Genomic DNA, 17383 nt, shown 5'->3' with positions numbered 1-17383 from the left:
TCTCTTAGCTTCCCAGTAACGATGGCCTCCCTCCAGCATGTGCGCGATGTGCTGGCGAAGCTGGTCAGCTTCGAAACTGTGAGCATTCGCACGAATCTGCCACTGATCGAGTACGTGCAGGCGTACCTTGCGGAGTGCGGTGTGAAGCAGGTGACAGTGATGCGGTCGGCGGACGGGATTCACGCGAATCTGATAGCGACGCTGCCGAGCGCCGACGGGCGTGTGGAGGGCGGGCTGATCCTGAGCGGGCACACGGATGTGGTGCCAGTGGATGGGCAGAAGTGGGACAGCGACCCATTCGTTCTGACGGAGCGTGGGGGCAACCTGTACGGGCGCGGGTCGTGCGACATGAAGGCATTCATCGCTGTGTGCCTGGCGCTTGTGCCGGGGTGGGTGCGGGCGCCGCTACGGAAGCCCTTGCAAATTGTGCTGACGTACAACGAGGAGACCACGTTCGACGGCGTGCGGCAGCTGATGCGTGAGCGCGGTCAGGATCTACAAAAGTGCGAGGGCTGCATCATTGGGGAGCCGACAATGATGGACCTGGTGATTGCGCATAAGGGCATCAGTTTCAGCTACCTCACCTTCAAGGGCAGGGCTGCGCACTCCTCGCTGCAGACCGCCGGGTACAACTCAATCGAGCCCGCGATGCGCGTATTTCAGAAGTTGTTCGAGATGCGCGATCGCTTCGCCAGCGATGGCCCCTTCGAGGAGGGCTTCCACATTGGCCACACGACTGTCTGCCCAGCTCTGACGACCGGCGGCAATGCTGCGAACACGATCCCTGCCGAGTGCTCGATAGGCTTCGAGTTCCGCAACGTGCCGTCTCACCCTGCGTCAACAATTAACAAGGAGATCTGGGACTTCATCAGGGCAGAGACGGAGCGCGTGAAGCTGGCGTGCCCAGAGGGCGGTATGGAGGTGGTGAGGCGCGTCGAAGTCGCGCCCTTTGGCGGCCAAAGCGATGCACCAGTGGTGAAGGCGCTTCTTGCCGCCAGCCCCGAGCCACGGGCGGTGACGAAGGTGTCGTTTTGCACCGAGGCGGGTGAGTACCAAGCCGCCGGCATCAATTCCGTCGTGTGCGGTCCCGGCAACATTGAGCAGGCCCACAAAGCAAATGAGTTTGTGTCGCTGGATCAGCTGGACAAGGGCCTGTTGGTGATTCGTCGCGTGGTGCAGCTGATGTGCGGCGGGAGCGAGACAAGCCAGCTGTGAGGGTGTAGCTCGCGGAGTAGTCAAGAGGGCTACGCCAGAGGTAGGAGGAGCGCAAAGTAATGGTGAAGGGAGGGGGGCGGTGGTAGACGGGAGAGGCCCAGGGGCTGCCTGTGGTGGTGGTGGTGGTGGCTGCGCCTGCTCTCGCCGTCTACTTCCCTTCCTTTCTTCCCTCGGAGTTCATGGCTGCAGTCAATGCCACTCCCCCCCTCTCTCTCGGTGTGCGTATGTACGCATCACCCCCACCGTGGCATGCCACATGCGTGCGAATCATCTCCAGCGCACAACAAAGAGGAACGCGAGCGTGTGACAATCGCCCGCATGCGTGCGATGCTTCCAATCAGTGATGTGTGGTACTTGTTTGAGGTGGCGATGCGCCAGGGTCTCCCTCTCCCTCCCTCCCCTCTCCTCTGCTTTTCCTCCGCCTCTTCCCTTTACTTTCTTCATAGTTTACCGCCTTTCTACTGAGCACACTCCTCGCCTGCGCGCGTCTGCGTCTGCCTGCCTCGTGCGCTGCTGCCCCCCTCTTCTCTCTCTCTCTGTGCAATGGACCAGTGGCAGAGTTGCTCACTCGCGGAATCTCTCCCCTCTCCCCCCTTCTCTCGTCATTGTATTTCTCTTCCCCCCGCCCCCCCCTCCTACACACAAGCGCCTGTGCGCGCAGGCTGCCGCACTGTTCTCTTCTTCGGCACCTCGCACACCGTCATCTCCTCCCCTCGCCGTGCGAGGGTTTCAGTGCATTTCTGCACCCCTTTCTCTCCCCCTCTCTTCCACTTCGGAGTTGGTGCGCTTGCGCTTGTGGTAACATGAGTGGCGCTCTCTCCCCCCCTACTTTGAGAGCGGCATGTCGTGGCGGGTGAAGTGGGTCAGTGAAAGGAGGAAGGCGATGTTCTCTTCGACCCTTGTGTTTCCCTAATCAGCGCTCCCTCACGACAGATGGACATCCCAGTGTGTAGCATCTCAGGATTCACTACTCCACTCTGTGTAGGGAGGCCAAGCCCCCCCCCCCCCCCATCTCTCTCAGTGCCGAGCCGCCCCTGGTGGCGACCGCCATAAGGGGAGTGTCTGCAGGGCGATCTGCGGAGTGGGGGCCGTGCTTCGCTGGCTGTCTGCGGCGGCTTCGTGCTGCGCGGCTGGGCCTGTGGCGGGCCGGCGGGCGGGGTGGTGTGTCGCCACCCGTTGTGTGGCGGGGCGCAGGTGCATTGGAGGGGGAAAAAGCCCTTTTCGTTCCTCTCCTCTCTGAAGGGGCTGTGGGCGCCACGGTGCTCCGTCACGATGTACTCGGTGCTCTCAGTCCCTCCACTGCTGCTGGGAAGGTCCCTGGGCATGCGCGCCTACATACGCGGCTATTGAACCACCACCCCCCTCTCTCTCCCCCTCACTCCTTCTGTTCACCTTTTCCCAGCTGCCCCCCTTTCCCTTCTCTCTCTCTCTCTCAAGAGCACCGCTCTCGACACCGTCACGGTGAAAGCGGCGAGGAGGGATGAGGCAGGCTTGCCTGTGTAGACCGAGAGAACACGCGCCAAGTTGTGTGTTGTTTCGCTCGACCGCTCTCGAGGCCGACTCTCTCTCTCTCCCTCATCCTGCGTGGCTCAGTCCGTGGCCGTCGCTTCTCCGTCTTATTCGTTTTCGCCCTCTCCTCTCTCCACCCTACCTGTTCTGGCACGCACTCCCGTGATGCATTGCTCCGTCATGAGGTGCGCCTGCACCGGGGCTAACCGTGGAGGCGTGCGCAGCGGTGTGGCTGAATGCCGGGTGTGCTCCCTCCCTTTCACCACCCTTTGGCTTCTCGGGTTTGTTTTTCATCTCTCGCCTACGCAGTCTAGCCACCGACGACCGCCTCGAATCCTACGCCCCCCCTCTCTCTCGTCCTCTCTCTTCACCCCCCCCCTTCCCCCCTCCATACACGCATCAGACCCCCACCCCCCTTTTGCTGTTGTTCGCCCTGTCTTCGTGGTCGCAGGTAGCCCATCATACATGTCTCCTCCTCTCCTGTGCGATGATACACTCCCACGCGTCCACGCGCCCACGTACCCCGCCCCCCTTCCCCACCCCGCATCTGCTCAAGTATGTTAACGCAACCCCCTACACCATCCTTGCCATCGCCGTCATGACTGTCGTTCGTGCGGCCCTCCTGGGGGTTGGCCCCGTAGGGCAAGGCGTCTATGGCATTGCGCAGCAGCGCCACGATGAGTTCAAGCAGAAGTTCGGCGATACGAGGCTCGTCACTGTTAAGAAGTTCCCTCGTACGCGACCTTCACAGAGCCGCGTCAGGCCGGAGGGCTGGGCAGACGACGCGGAGCCCCTCACAGACGACATTGAGGACATCTTTCGCGCTGACGTGCATGTCATCTTCGAGGCGATGGTGGGCGAGGAGCCGGCCTTCACGTATACCTCCAGCGTACCATTGTGCAGCGTGGGTGCTCGGTGATGACCGCCAATAAAGCGATGCTCACCCGGCACGGCGCTGGGCTGCTGAAGCCGGCCACCTCTCGCACCCCGACATCGTCATCGTTTCCAGCGATGCGTGTGTGTGTGGGCTTTGTGGCGACGGTGGCCGCCGGCGTTCTGATCATCAAGACACTGCAGAGTAGCTGCCATGTCCAGCATGTGCACAGAATCGAAGGCATTCTCAACGGCACGAGCAACTACGTCCTTACAGAGCGGCGCGTGAACCCAGAGAAGGCCATTGAAGAGGTGCTGAGGAGGACTCCGGGGCTGGGCTACGCAGAGGCTGACCCGTCTAACGATGTCTCCGGCCAGGACGCCTTGATGAAGTTGTGTGTGATGCGGCCCATCGCATTCAGTCATCAGCCGAATCGCTCGACTCTCCCCGTGGCAGGCATCGACATCCTCACGCCAGAGATGCTGCGGGATGCGAGGGCGAAGGGCCTGCGCTACCGCCACGTGGTGCGTGCTGCGACAGAGGTGGTGGCGACATCGTCCTGCGCTCCGAGCACGACAGCGGTGAGGGAAGAGGTGCAGTCGCCTACGCGGCTGCTGCACAGGCATCTGACGTGTTCGGTGAAGCCGATGCTGCTGGGTCCGGAGCATCCACTGTACCACATGGACGGCAGGATGAGCACCGTGCCTGAGTGGAAGGACTACCTTGGCGTCCTGACGATCTCTAGTCCTGGCGCCGGTATGTACCCCACCGCCGTGTGCCATGATGGAGGACTACGCACTGTGGATGGAGGCAATCCGCCGACCCTAAAGCAGAGTGGGAGCCCCCGTGAGTGAGGGAGTAGGAGAGGGCGCAGGGCGGAGGTAGAAAGGGATGAGCAGTGCGTGTGGGTATTGGCACTCGCATAACTCGCAGGAGAGATTTGGCGCGCACTCCCCTCCCTCACCACCCACTCGCACCTACAGAGCTTCTCTTGCTACTTATCCACCGCGGCGCACCCACGCCTGATGGCCCCCCCTCCCCCCTTCCGCACAACTGCGGCTCGGCTCTCGCGTTTGGCTGAGTCCCCATATCGATGTGACCTCGCGCAGCTGTGTATGCGCGCGTTGGTAGTGGAGGTGGCGATGGGGGCCCTCGTGGTGATGGACGGCGGCGGTGGATGATGCAGTAGGCGCTAGCTTCTTAAATCGTGCTCCGGCTCAACCCCCCACCCCTCTCTCCTTCCCACACTCGTCTCCACCCCGTGCGAGCAGCTGAGCAGAACGAAGAGGGGGGGAGAGAGAGCGCCCAGGGGATGGGGAGAGAGAGAGAGAGCAGCGCGGCTGTCGTGTGCTACGCACAACGGCAACATCGCATCGTTCGCAAGTGGAAGGACAGGGCGTGCGGCAGCAACAGAAGATGTGCGACACGCGCCCACGTGTTTGCTGAGAGGCAGTCTCGCTTCTTCGTGTCGTCAGCAGCATCATCAGCATCATCATCATCGTCGTCGTCTCTCCGCATTTTTTTTTTTGCCTTCACCCGCTTTCCGTTTCCCTTGTTGTGCATGTCGTGCTGGTGAGTGCGCGTTTCTCCCTCTCGGCGTCTGTGTGCCTTCGCCAAGGCTGTGGGCGGAGGAGTACAGCCTGTGCCCACGTAGAGGGAACGCGCGCACGCGAGAGGGAGAGTCCCATACAAGGCAATAGTTGCACCTTCAGCCTGCGACCCCTCTCCCTTCTCCCTTCCCGGACATGTGCATGACACACTAGTCGTATCGAACCGTGCACCTAGGCGCGTTCACGCTGGTGTCTGACGCTGGCGCCTCTGCTGCCGCTAGTGTCCCTTGGGCTCCCTTCTTGCCTTCTCTCTCCCTCTCTCTCGCACCTTCCCTCTTGTCCTTCATGGGGAGGGGGAGGGAGGGAGGGAGGCGCGGCGTAATGTGGTCAGGAGCCCTCTCCCTGTGATTCGTTGCCGTGCTCCTTTCTTTCCCATCTTCATTCACGAACGTGCGTGTTGACTGGAGTGCCTTCCCCTTCTCTCACCATCCGCCTCTCTCTGTTTCTCCCCCCTCCCCCTACGCTTCACCCTTGTGCGTGAGTCTACGCTTGTCTGCCTCCCACCGTTTGCCCACCACCTGCGAGTGACCACGGCTCCTCTCATTCTTGTTTGTTATTGTCTCCCCAGCACTCTCCCCCCTCCCCCTGACCTCCATCAGCACCTCGGAGCCCTGCACCTCCTCTCTTGCCTTCCACCGTCACCGGCTCCACCCAATTCAGCAGACACTTGTGAAGACGTCAACGCTCTCAGGGCCATTGTGGAGTACGTCCGTCTTCACGGTATACGCCACCTGCAGCGATACGTGGCGAGTGGCTTCACCCTTCCCTCCCCACCGTGCGGTCCCCTTCTTGTCAGCCCAAGCGAGAGAAGCACAAGGAAGCCAGGCCAACTCCATACCTCCTTAGAGAGGAAGTGAGCCTTCCTCCCACTGCGAGGCGGTGCCGCTGCACTACGTGGCACCCACAGCAGCAGTCAAAGGAAAAGCCCGCTGGTTCACGAGTGGCTCTATTGCCCCCCTCCCCATCTCCCTCTCCTTCTCTCCAGTTGAAGAACATTCGTGGGAGACGTTGATTAAGGCAGCAGTGCGAAGAACGTGGGTGTGCGTGTGTGCATGACATGACGGTGCGTGCGTGCTGCACACGCCTCTTTACCTCTTCGCTGTTAAAGCTGTTTTGCTTTGTTTATTTTTCTGCTCGTGCTCTTCTTCGTCCTCGCTCAGTCTCCGCCTCCCCCGTGTGGCTCTCAGACTGAGACTCGTGCGTGGACAACACGACATTGGTTGCTACGACACACACACGCCCACACACACACGCCCACGCCCACACACACAAGGGCATACGTACGTGCGCGAGCGGTGCTTGGCTTTCCTCCTTATTTTAGTCTCTCTTCCCGCTTGGTGATTCTGTCAGTGCCTCAAAAATTTCTTCTCTTCTCTTCTCCCTCCCCCTCTCGTGTGCGCGGTGCTGTGCTGCTCCCCCCCTCCTCAACGTCTTCTTCACCTTCTTCTGCTCTCCAGCGCATACACAGCGTAGGCGACACACTTACCCAGTCCACTCAGGACTGGCAGCATACGCCACAAGCAACCCCCCCCCCCCCCCACACACGTCCACTAGTCCCCTCCCTCGCGTGTTGTGTCTGACGGAAGGTCTTTGACTTTCCCCTTCTCTCTCTTTCCTTTACCTCTTCATTGTACTTTGTCCTTCAGCAGAGGTCAAACGCGCCACCTACGCGAGTGAGTGAGTGTGTCTGCCTGTTCGTCTGCCCCTCCGCCTCATCGTCTTCTCTCTGTGTTGTTCGTGTCTCTCCTCTCGGCCTGCGACGTGGATGCATCGGGTGACAGTCGCTGAGCCTCTTGCGTCTGCACAGTTGTGTGAACATGGTGCGTGTGGTACCACTTCGCTCATTTTCATTCTGGGCTCTACGAGACGAGAGGCGCCCTCCTCCCTCTCCCTCTTCAGCACGTCACCGACGTGTGCGGGTGTGTGTGATTGACGCTCTCTTTCGCTTCTTTCCCCTTTGGGTTTTTTTTCCTCCCCCTCTTTGCTGTTGAGACAGCGGGTGAGCTCTGCGCAGCGGTAAAACGTGTCTCGCACAGCCTCTCCTCTGTCTCTCACACACGGACGTGTGGGTGGCGTGCTTGCTTTGGTTCGTGCAGTGCGTCATCCTCAGCTTTCTTCTTTGTGCCTTGACCGAAAGGGTGTGTGTGTCGCTTCTCGCCGCCCATGTCCGGCTCACAGCTCGACAGCACCGCCGCGAGTAACGAGATGTCACCCACTGCGGTTTCCTCGACCTTCGCCGCGTCATTGCCGCCGATCCGGTCGTTACCAGCGACGATAACGCCGTCCCCATTGGCGGTGTTGGCGCAGCAGCAGCAGCAGCAGCAGCACGACTTACCACTATCACCACGTCGTGCTCCTTTTCACCATATCGACTCAACTGCTGATGACCCGCTCGGTTCCGATCGACTATACACCCAGCGAAGCAACTGTGCGCTGCTGGACACCGTTCATCATGCCAAGGCCGCATCGAAGCCGGTGCTGCATGTCGTACAGCAGGAGCGCCGCGCCAGTGATTCTGATTCTTCTTCCTCTCCCCCTCCCGCCGCAGTAGCGCGGTTGGCGAGCCAGAGTGTCGACATCACCTACTCCACTTTGTGCGTGGACCACGATGATGCAGCAGCCTACGCGAAGTCTTCTTCAAGCACCGCAAGAGCAGCGACGACCTCCATGCACACCGACGAGGCTCGTACATCAAGAGATGGACTGCCGGCCCGACCAACGCAGGATCAGTCAAGCTCAGAGGGTAATGCCGACTCTGCCGCTGCGCAGGCCCGCACAAAGACCCCAAGCCACACCACGGCTGTTGGAGCATCCAACATCACTTCCTCTACGATGACTGTCTGCTGCAGTGGCATCGCGGCAGACGCAACAACGGTGGCGATCATCGCTACTCAGCACAGCCCTTCGTCTCTTGTCAATGCGAGCAGTGACGCATCACCCACCCCAACCAGCATGGGGAGCCAGGCGCCCTACTCGCCGCTCAAGCCAACGTCGATCTCCCTGCAACCGGAGGCGGGTGTAAAAGGCACGCTAAATACTACATCGCGGGACTCTGCAGAGCAGCAGCCCAGCGGTGATGGGGGCCTGACAGCAATGACAACGACGTCGACCGCCACCAGCACGAGCACAGCGGCAAATGCATTGCCTCTCCCGATGCCGTGCCCCACCATAGGAGAGCCCAAGGCATTATTGCCGTCTCGAACAGCGCCGCTGATGTTCCTGCCGGGCGATGACTCACCGCAAAGTAGCTCCACAGCGACATCAGAAGCGGGAGCAGCCCCGTTAGTGCCGCGCCGTGAAAAGCGTCGTCCACCGTCACTCTTTGCAGGCTTACCGATGACGGCGACATATTCAACCGTCGCCATCCGACCTGTGCTGATCCCGCCAGCTGTTGGCAGACTGGAGGATCGATCACTCACGCAGCCAGCGGCCGCCTTGATGCATCCGTGCGCGGCGCAGGCAATGCATCCGACTTCTCCTCCCCTTCAAACCAACCAGCTTCTGCCCAGACAGCTACAGCGGCCGTCGGCGCCTCCGCTGCGCACGTCTGGCTGGCTCAGCCCATTATCCGGTAACCTCGTTTCATTGACGTTACCGACGATCCACGACGATGCCGGTGGCGAGAGGGGCACCAGTGAAGGGCGGCTGAGCACGTCGGCTACCAGACGAGAGATGGACGGGGTGATGAAGGCACCGCCGCCCATGAAACTTACCATCTCTGCGCCTGCGCCTGTGAAGCAGTTCGCAGCCTTTTTGCCCATGACCTCACCGCCGCTTCGATCCAGCGGGACAACCTACCCGATCGGGGTTCAGCAGCCCCGAGCCGCGTATGAGAGTCAAAAGAGCCTCAGCGGCAGTGGCTTCTTTACTGGTGACACCAGTTCATCGATGGCGGCTCGCTGCAGTGCGGTTGAGGCCACTGCCCCGGCAACCGCCACACTAGGCTCGACGCCGCTGAGTGCGACGGTGAACCACTACGGACCTCTCTACACAGGCTACACGTCCGCTGCCGCTGGGAGTGAGGATGGCGGGCTTGGTGGTACTGCCACATTGAACACGACACCCCTAGTAGGCTACAGCACCTTGGGCGGGTTTGCCAGCCGACTTCAGCCGCCATCCGCAGGGCGTCTACAGGTGACTGGCATGAGTGGTGGGGTTCCCGCTGCTGCCAGGGTCCTGTCGCCTCTTTCTCCGGCAGCTGCCGTGGCAGCTCCCAAAGCGCGCCGCTGCCCACCGCCGCCGCTGCTCTTTCGTCTTCGTTCTCCAGTCGGCCCAGTGTCGCTCAACACTATTTTCAGTGCTAACGATATCAACGGCGACGTGACCTCTCCTGGATCAGCAGCGCCGTGCTCTACAACGAGCCAAGCAGTCAATTCAGCTACCGCTGCTGCTGCTACCAGCGCCGGTGCCTCCTCCTCAGTGCTGACCACTCCTCCGCTGAATCCGCGGCCCATGACAATAACCATGAACAGTGGTAGCACAGCCGACTTGGTGAGCACCATGGCGGATCAAGCCGCGCGTGGAGGCGGCTGCAACCCTTCGGCTATGCCCGCTCGATGGGGCCCTCTCCCCCGCACTCACCACGGCAGCCTACACCAGAACTTGAATACCTTTCCCCTTAGCACTCGTAGCGGCAGCGCTGGTGGCCCCCTCGTGCGCATTTCACAGGATCGTCGCACCCTCGTCGCAGGGCTGTTCCGTGTGTCGCCGGACGGCTGCCTCACGGTGCGCAACATGCTTCTTCTCAACCCGACCCGTATCGACGCCGGCAGCACGACTGGCAGAGCGGGCGGGCCAGGCACCTATGAGAGTTTTATGGGCAGCACTGCAGACAGGACTGGCGCTGGTGGCGGCGGGAGTCTACCGCTGCAGCTGTTGCACCCTCAACGATCGATGACCAACTATTCGCCCTTGAGCAGCAACGGCGGCCTCGCGGGACGCATGCAACTGCTTGGACCCGGCGGCGGCCTCGACCTCGGGGGTGGTGGGGGCGTTGGTGGCAGCGCGGGCGGACTAGGCCCCATGACACCGAGCACAACCGTCTCCGACTGGTACTCGCCTAGCCCGTATCACGGCGGCGGCGGGTGGACCAACAGACGGAATATGCTCAGCAACAACGGGGCTGGCGGAGGCATCAATACCGCGACGAACGCGTCTTTCACGCTCTTCTCTACCAGCATGGATACACCGTTCAGCCCGATCATGTACTCGATGGATAGCCAGCAACTGGCCCTGCCGAGTTCCCTCGGCGGGCACTACGATAGAGCCGGTGCTGCTGCTGGGCAGCCGCCGCAGTCGCTGAGCGCGGTACGCGAGGACATCGCCACCTCTCAGTTCCTCAGTGCGAGCGGCGCCCCACAGCAGCAGCTGGGGCAACACCAAGAATTTCTGCATGGTGCGCATCACGTGACAGAGGCCACTGCATCGCCTACCCGGACTCTCGGCTTCGGTGTGCTGAGCAGTGGTGGCACAGCAGCGACGCAGCAGCAGGTGAGCCCGTCTAACTTCACTAACGCTTCCGGGCGTCCTCCTGGTGGTGGTGGCGGCACCACACACCACAGGCAGCTGCGGCGTCAGGTGAGCGGAGGTTGGCTGCCAGGGGCGCTTGCTGCGACGAGCGCGGCCTCACCACCCACCTTTGTGAGCACAGATAGCCCAGGGAGTATGTTGGGCACCGGTGCTCTCACAGACACTGACACGGTGAGCACGCTGCTGCTGCCCTACATGGACATTCCAGCCTGGCGAGGCGGGATGGCCTGGGCAACCGGCGGCAGCTGTGTTGGCAGCCCTTCAGTATACGCGAATCCCGGTGGCTTCCGCACCACCGCGGCAGCAGCAGCAGCGACGGCCGCCACCGCCGCGATGATGACCAGCTCAGGAACAACTCAGGCCATGCCATGCCCATCGCTGCCGCCTAATGTGGTTCGGCTACGTGACCTCGACATCCTCTCGACGACAGTCGGCGAAGGCGCCTCAGCGATGGTGTATGTTGCGATACACAAGCCTACCGGCCGTCGCCTCGCCGTGAAGCGGGTGGACCTCTCCCCGCTATGCCTGGGCTGCCCCTCACCGTACCTGCGCAGCGGTGCCGTTTCGAACGCCCGCATCCACGAGCTTCAGCACATCGTGGTCCGCGAGCTGCAGGTGCTTCACCTCACTTACCGCAGCCCATTTATGGTCAAGGTCTACAATGCCTTCTTCATTGCTGAGATGGCCGCGCTGGACATCGTGATGGAGTTTATGCACTACGGCAGCCTCGACCACCTCGCCGACTTCTTACAAAGACACGCGCGGCTGACTCGAGACTCGCAGCAACAGCGGCACCGGCTGCTCACCGGCGACGGCGACACTGACATCGATGGCGACGGTGAAGGCGGCGGTCATAGCAGCCGCTGCGGCAGCACATCCACTGCTCCCTTGCTCTGTGACACCCTCGAGGCTTCGCAGTTTGCCGACGAGCCGCTGAAAGCTACCTTGGCGACCGGCGTCGGAAGGAACGACACCAGCGGCGGCAGCGAACGGTGTCCGTCTGCGGCGTTCACCTCACCTAAGCCGCTGGACTCCCGGCGTACTTTCTCAGGGCCGATACCGTCAGTGGCGCTGGTGCCGCGTAAGTTTAGCGTCACCGGCACGAACGGTGGTAGTGATTCGGATAGCACGGCAGACGGAAGTGGTGTGTTGAATCACCACGCGACTCTCAGGTTCAGGCACATCTACGACGCGAATGAGAGTCTTCCGCTCGACTCATACTCGGTGGAGAGCAACTACGGCACAGACGACACGGAGTCGGACGACGGTAGCGGTCTCGTCGAGGAACCCTTCGGCGTTACAGAGCGCCTGGTTGCCGTTGTGGGGGAGCAACTGCTGCGCGGTGTCCGTGACATGCACTCCCGCGGCTACATCCATCGCGACATCAAGCCCGGCAACGTCCTTGTGAATGAGCACGGCGTCGTGAAGCTCAGCGACTTTGGGCTATCACAGCGTTGCGACGGCAGCGGCATTGGTATCAAGAACCACATGCTGTCCTATGTACCCCCCGCCTCTATCGCCGCAACGCAGTCTAACACACCGCTACAGTCGCCAGCGATACAGCCGACAGGCGCACGCGCCCATCGTACACCGTTCCCCGGGCACGCTCACCGCGGCAGCATCGGCGCAGCCGCCGGCGGCCCATTCAGCAGCGGCGTGATTGGCACGACACCACCCGAGATGGCGAGCTCCGGAGAGGGGTTGATGCTCGGCGCCACCAGCAGCCTGCTGGCGCAGCACGATGGCATGGATGTTTTGGAGGCAGAGTCAACATCGTCGGAGGAGGGCGTGGTCGAGTGGGGCGCTACCGGAAGAGGCAGAAGCGGGCTTAGCCCATCGTCGTCGTCCTCGTCTGACGGTGCCGAGAATTGCTGTGGTACCCAGAAGTACATGAGCCCTGAGCGCCAGCGCGGCGAGCCATACGGCAAGCCAGCTGATATCTGGGCCGTTGGCGTCACGCTCGCCGAGTTCGCGGTGGGCGAATATCCCTATGACCTCGAGGACGTCATCGACGAGTTCGACCGCGTGTCGCGGATGGAGAAGCCGGTGGATGTGCTGAAGTTCAACAGGCACCGGGCGGTACCGCTGGGCACCGTTTTCGCAGATTTCTGCCGACTGGCCACATTGCCGACGGCTTCGCAGCGACCGACGGCGCAGGAACTGCTTGAGCACCCCTTCTTCAAACAGTGGCACCGTCCGTTCAACCTCAAGGACTACCTCGCTGCCCGCGTGCCCGTGCCGTCGAACCAGCTGAAGGAGGACTACCTCGCGAAGCAGTGCAAGCCCTCGCAGGAGTGGCCACAGCCAACCAGGTGGTCAAGCTAAAGCACGCCGGTGCGCAGACGCAGCGCCCCCCGCCCCCCCTCCCCCGGCCTCCCACACGCACGCACGCACGCACGGGCTTGTACCTTTTTTGGCCATGCGTGAGGGAGGGAGGGGGAGCGTGCTGGTCCGTGGATGGGAGACGACAAGGGTAGCTGTGCGTGGCGCGTGGTATGCGTGTGGGTGTCTCTCTCGCTTTGTGCGGTATGGGGTCGCATGCACGGCGTACGGTCTCTCGGAGAGTTCGTGAGGAAAGTAAAAGGCGTATCGGCTGGGCTTATAGCGTCGTCGTGTGCGACCGTGACAGGGGGCGGCGGTTGTGCCAGCCGATTGCGCAGAGCGGCACGAAAATGAGGACGTAAGTGCAGACAAACAAAATCAAATAAGACTCACGCCTGTGCGGAGGCTCACGATGGCGGCTGCTATAAAGGATGTGCATGCTCGTGCACTTAGGTCGAGACCATCTTCAATTCCCTTGGTTCCTACTCCCCCCCTTCCCCGCCACTCGCTGACAGGTCGGACCGCGTCGATGGTGAGGGCGTCGAGCACCGGCAGGCAAAAGGGGGATCGCCTCTCCCCTCCCCACTTTAGCGGTAGCCGGCAGACATGCGCAGTGCACTGGCGAAACACCATTGAAGAGCGATTTCTTTCCCTCTCCCCAGAAGGCACGAAGGCCCGCCGGGGGTGGTGGTGGCGCCGGAGAAGGCGACTTCACTCTCTTTTTGTCCAGCGTGCCGGCGCGTCTGGTGCTCTTACGTCTGTGGGCCCGTAAAGGCGGTAGCTGGCGGGGGTCGTCGTGGTAAACGGCGCTGGTGCTCTTCACCAGAGCTTCTCTTGGAGGGGGAGGGGGGCTGCTGAGGGCTACTCTTCCATCCTTCACTCTGATTTCCTTCATTTTCTCCTTCTCCACTGTCTCTGATTCTGTGCGTTGTTGGTCTTGCCCACATGCGTCTCTGTGACCATCACCAACCACGTCGCTGCCGGGTGTGGGTGGGGAATGACGGACATGTTCGCCCTCGCCTTTCCTCTCAGTTGTGTGCTGCCACGCTGCAGTGTAAAGGGAGGCGTACAAGGGGACGAAGCGCCTCCGCCTCGCCTCCCCGTCCCGCTCTGCTGTCCGTAGTGTTGCTCTGCGCTCTCTCTCCCTCTCTATACGGCTGCTCACCCACCTTCACCCCCCCCCTCTCCCCCCTCATACACGCCGCGCGTATGCGAGTGTCGGCGTTCACGTATCGGTTCTTGCGACGCCCCTGGCAGCACTGCGAGTGGCCTGTGTACACCTGCTGAGGCAAAGCCTTCTGAAGAGCACAGGCGATGCTTCGCTTCACGAAGCGGCTCGGCGAACACGTCGCGATGTCCGCTGGCGTTGGCTTCCCGGTGTATAAGGAGACGCGCAATTTCTTCTGGCGTCAGCGAGTTCGTAACTTCCGCCGCCGCGGACCTCTCGGGAAGCTCGCAACGCTGGTTGGCTACGGAGCTGCCAGTGCTGGTGTGTACGTGGCCACCTGCTTGGTGGTGCGCACTGTTCACCAGCCCACTGTCGACGCGCTCTTCGCACCCGGCAGGGACTACACCCTGGAGGATTGGAAGGACGTCGAGCCGACGCTGCAGCCCGGCGACGTCATTCTCATGCGCGGAAGCGGGCCTGTGAGCTGGTGCATCACGACGCTGCAGTTCATCTTATCCTTCTTGAAACCTGCGGCGCTCCGTTACTCTCATGTGGCGGTGGTGGTGGCCCCTGCAGTGATCGAGTACGTTAGCGGCGACAAGGGCGAGACCAGCGTGTCCACCGCGACCCGGCATACCGAGGCGGGGGGAGCGGTCTTGTCCTCGAAGGCGTCGGCTTTATCCGCTCCTCCATACCGGGTAAGCAACCTCAGCGAGGTTTTCGAGCGAGGCGCTGAGCCGGCTGCACCGGGACATGGCCGCCAGGTGCCCACGGCTCCGGCTCGCTCGGTTCGCGAGCAGCTTCGTGCGGAGGAGGCGATGCTGCACAGCCGCCCGGTAATTCGCCGCGGCGCCGTCATCCTCGAGGCGATGGACAACAAAGAGTTCGACGTGGTGGACGTAAAGGGGAACGTGACGCACGACGCGGTGCAGCTCGTCGAGGCATCGCGGCGGCTGCTGTCGATGACGCCGTCTGGCGTACCGGCTTACCACTACTTCGCCGTTCGCCGGCTGCACAACTACGACCACACACCGGAGCGAGAGAGGCGGCTGGCGCGCTTCTGCGAGGAGAGCGAAGGGCGACGCATGGACTCAAGCTTGCTGTACCCGCTGGCCTTTCTATGGCCGCGACTCCATACCCGGATGCATCCACTACGGCAGCTCATCACGGGCGAGGTCTCCTGTAGTGAGTTGATTGTGGAGCTGTACCAGGAGCTCGGGGTGGTGGAGCGGCGGTGGCGTTGGGTACCACTGGATCCCGACACCACTGCCCTCGCGCCGACCCCCTCGAATGGGGCTCCTCGGCAAGGGAGAGCAAGGAGCGGTGAGCAAAGCGGGAGGGGCGTGGCGGTGCCACCTCCGCCGCCGACTCTGGCGGACGTGACGGACGATCGCCGCAGTCGGAGTTTACATGTGTACGACTACGTCTACGGTCGACTCGACGCGCGTGCCAAGCGGCCTGTCATTACACGCGATCGCCCACTGTTGCCCGACACGTCCGTTGTGGAGAGCAGCGAGGTGATCGCCGCAGCTGACGTACGGCTTCGCTCTGGCAGGGCTCGACTTCAGCTGTCATGGGAGCACACGGACCGTATGGCAGGTGTCGCCAGCGATTACGACCGCGCTGTCACTGGCGACACCGAGGAACCCGCCTGCCGGCAGATGAAGCGGCATGCGAGGGCGACGTACCACGTTGACGCGGCGGTGCCGCCGATTGTACTGCGGGCTGGTGACACGTTCAGGGGCGTGGATGATCGCGTGTACCAGCTGCAGTGGTACTATGAGCACAGCAGCGTTGCAACGTGCCCCTACCATTTTGCAGAGGGCGCTGGGGAGTCGATGCTCCACTTCGCTGCTGATCTAAACCTTGGCCGCGAGTCGCCCATGCGCATTGTCCGCGAGGAGGACGCGCTGTCGCGTGCAGTGGAGGAGAATTAGGCAGCACAGCCCTCCTCCCTCTTTACACGCTCACGCCCATGCGAGTTTTTATCCACACACACACACACATGCACGTGCCCAGCGACGTTAAAAGTCGCATATGAAATGCGGCTCCGACGACGGAGATGCGCATTCTTTGGGAGCACTCGAAGACGCGACGGTTCAAATGGGAGGAGCGAGAGAGAGGGGGGGGTATTCTCATTCCTGTGCCTACTCAACTGAGCTCAACATGCACAGAGCGCGTGTGTGAGCTTGCAGTGTGAGTGGTGTGACTTATGCACAGTCATGCAGAATACGCGCAAGCAGCTGCCTTACCCCCATCTCCTCACTTTACCTCAACTAACCTGACGTGTCCTTGGCAACCGCGATGATGCCTGCCACGCATCTTGTCCTTCCTCTTTCCTCCCTGTTCGCCTCTCCTCGCTTCCACTCCACCCACTTCACTATCGTTGTGCTGTTGCTCTTCTCTGGCAACCACAACCTTCACGTACATACACCCGCTAATCGGGGGTGCGGTTACACTACTGCACCCATCCTCTCTGCACATCAATGCGTGTGTAGCTGCTCAGCTGCTCTGTACACAGCCACATCACCACATCACCACATCACCACACACACACACACACACACTCCCTCCGCCCCTACCTTTCGCTGCTACACCACACCGCCCAATTCATCTTTCTCTCCTTCGCCCCGCGCCTACGCATTTGTGCAGCGGATAAAGAGAGCCAACGTCAGGAGTGTGTTTACCCCACCAACCTCGATAGCAGGCAAACACGCAGAGCAGAAATGTCCACGCCCGCCACCACGACGCAGGCGTTCAGCCTCAAGACGCGCCAGCCCATCGCCGACGAGGATGCCCTTCTCACGGAGGAGGACCGCATCTTGAAGCAGGCGACCAAAGGCGAGGACTGCACGACACGCCGTCGCGCCTGCAAGAACTGCGTGTGCGGCCGCGCTGAGCTGGAGCGCAAGCTTGAGGCGGAGGGCAAACTTCCACCGGAGGGCATCACGATGCCGCCAGGTGGGTGCGGCAACTGTGCCAAAGGTGATGCCTTCCGTTGCGCCAACTGCCCCTTTCTCGGCCAGCCAGCCTTCGATAGCACAGAGGATGGAAAAGTGAAGCTCAACCTCACAGATGATATCTGAGGATGCGTGTGCGTACCGGTGTGCTTGTCGGGCCGTTTCGCCCACTTCTTATTAGCCTCACTTCCCTTTG

General features: G+C 61.7%; 5 protein-coding genes across 5 annotated transcripts, besides 1 other annotated feature; all 5 read left to right on the top strand.

Annotated features, from left to right (window-relative positions):
• Nucleotides 1-21: 21 nt before the first annotated feature.
• On the top strand, nt 22-1215 carry LPMP_070300 (acetylornithine deacetylase-like protein; the record flags this gene model as incomplete). Its single annotated transcript, XM_010705736.1, has 1 exon — nt 22-1215. One exon carries the CDS (start codon nt 22-24, stop codon nt 1213-1215), a length of 1194 nt encoding a protein of 397 aa, XP_010704038.1.
• A 921-nt stretch (nt 1216-2136) lies between these two features.
• Nucleotides 2137-2363: a repeat region.
• A 1279-nt stretch (nt 2364-3642) lies between these two features.
• Nucleotides 3643-4452, top strand: LPMP_070290 (homoserine dehydrogenase-like protein; the record flags this gene model as incomplete). Its single annotated transcript, XM_010705735.1, has 1 exon — nt 3643-4452. One exon carries the CDS (start codon nt 3643-3645, stop codon nt 4450-4452), a length of 810 nt encoding a protein of 269 aa, XP_010704037.1.
• Nucleotides 4453-7371: 2919 nt separating this feature from the next.
• On the top strand, nt 7372-13062 carry LPMP_070280 (protein kinase, putative; the record flags this gene model as incomplete). The annotated part of the gene is made up of 1 exon (XM_010705734.1): nt 7372-13062. The coding sequence occupies one exon, from the start codon at nt 7372-7374 to the stop codon at nt 13060-13062; it is 5691 nt and encodes a 1896-aa protein (XP_010704036.1).
• A 1311-nt stretch (nt 13063-14373) lies between these two features.
• Nucleotides 14374-16164, top strand: LPMP_070270 (hypothetical protein; the record flags this gene model as incomplete). Its single annotated transcript, XM_010705733.1, has 1 exon — nt 14374-16164. One exon carries the CDS (start codon nt 14374-14376, stop codon nt 16162-16164), a length of 1791 nt encoding a protein of 596 aa, XP_010704035.1.
• Nucleotides 16165-16953: 789 nt separating this feature from the next.
• On the top strand, nt 16954-17313 carry LPMP_070260 (cytokine-induced anti-apoptosis inhibitor-like protein; the record flags this gene model as incomplete). The annotated part of the gene is made up of 1 exon (XM_010705732.1): nt 16954-17313. The coding sequence occupies one exon, from the start codon at nt 16954-16956 to the stop codon at nt 17311-17313; it is 360 nt and encodes a 119-aa protein (XP_010704034.1).
• Nucleotides 17314-17383: the final 70 nt, after the last annotated feature.

The sequence above is a fragment of the Leishmania panamensis genome (genome assembly GCF_000755165.1).
Source record: "Leishmania panamensis strain MHOM/PA/94/PSC-1 chromosome 7 sequence".
Classification (NCBI taxonomy): domain Eukaryota; phylum Euglenozoa; class Kinetoplastea; order Trypanosomatida; family Trypanosomatidae; genus Leishmania; species Leishmania panamensis.
Note: the sequence above shows the minus strand (reverse complement) of the source record. Positions and strands in the feature narration are given on the sequence as shown.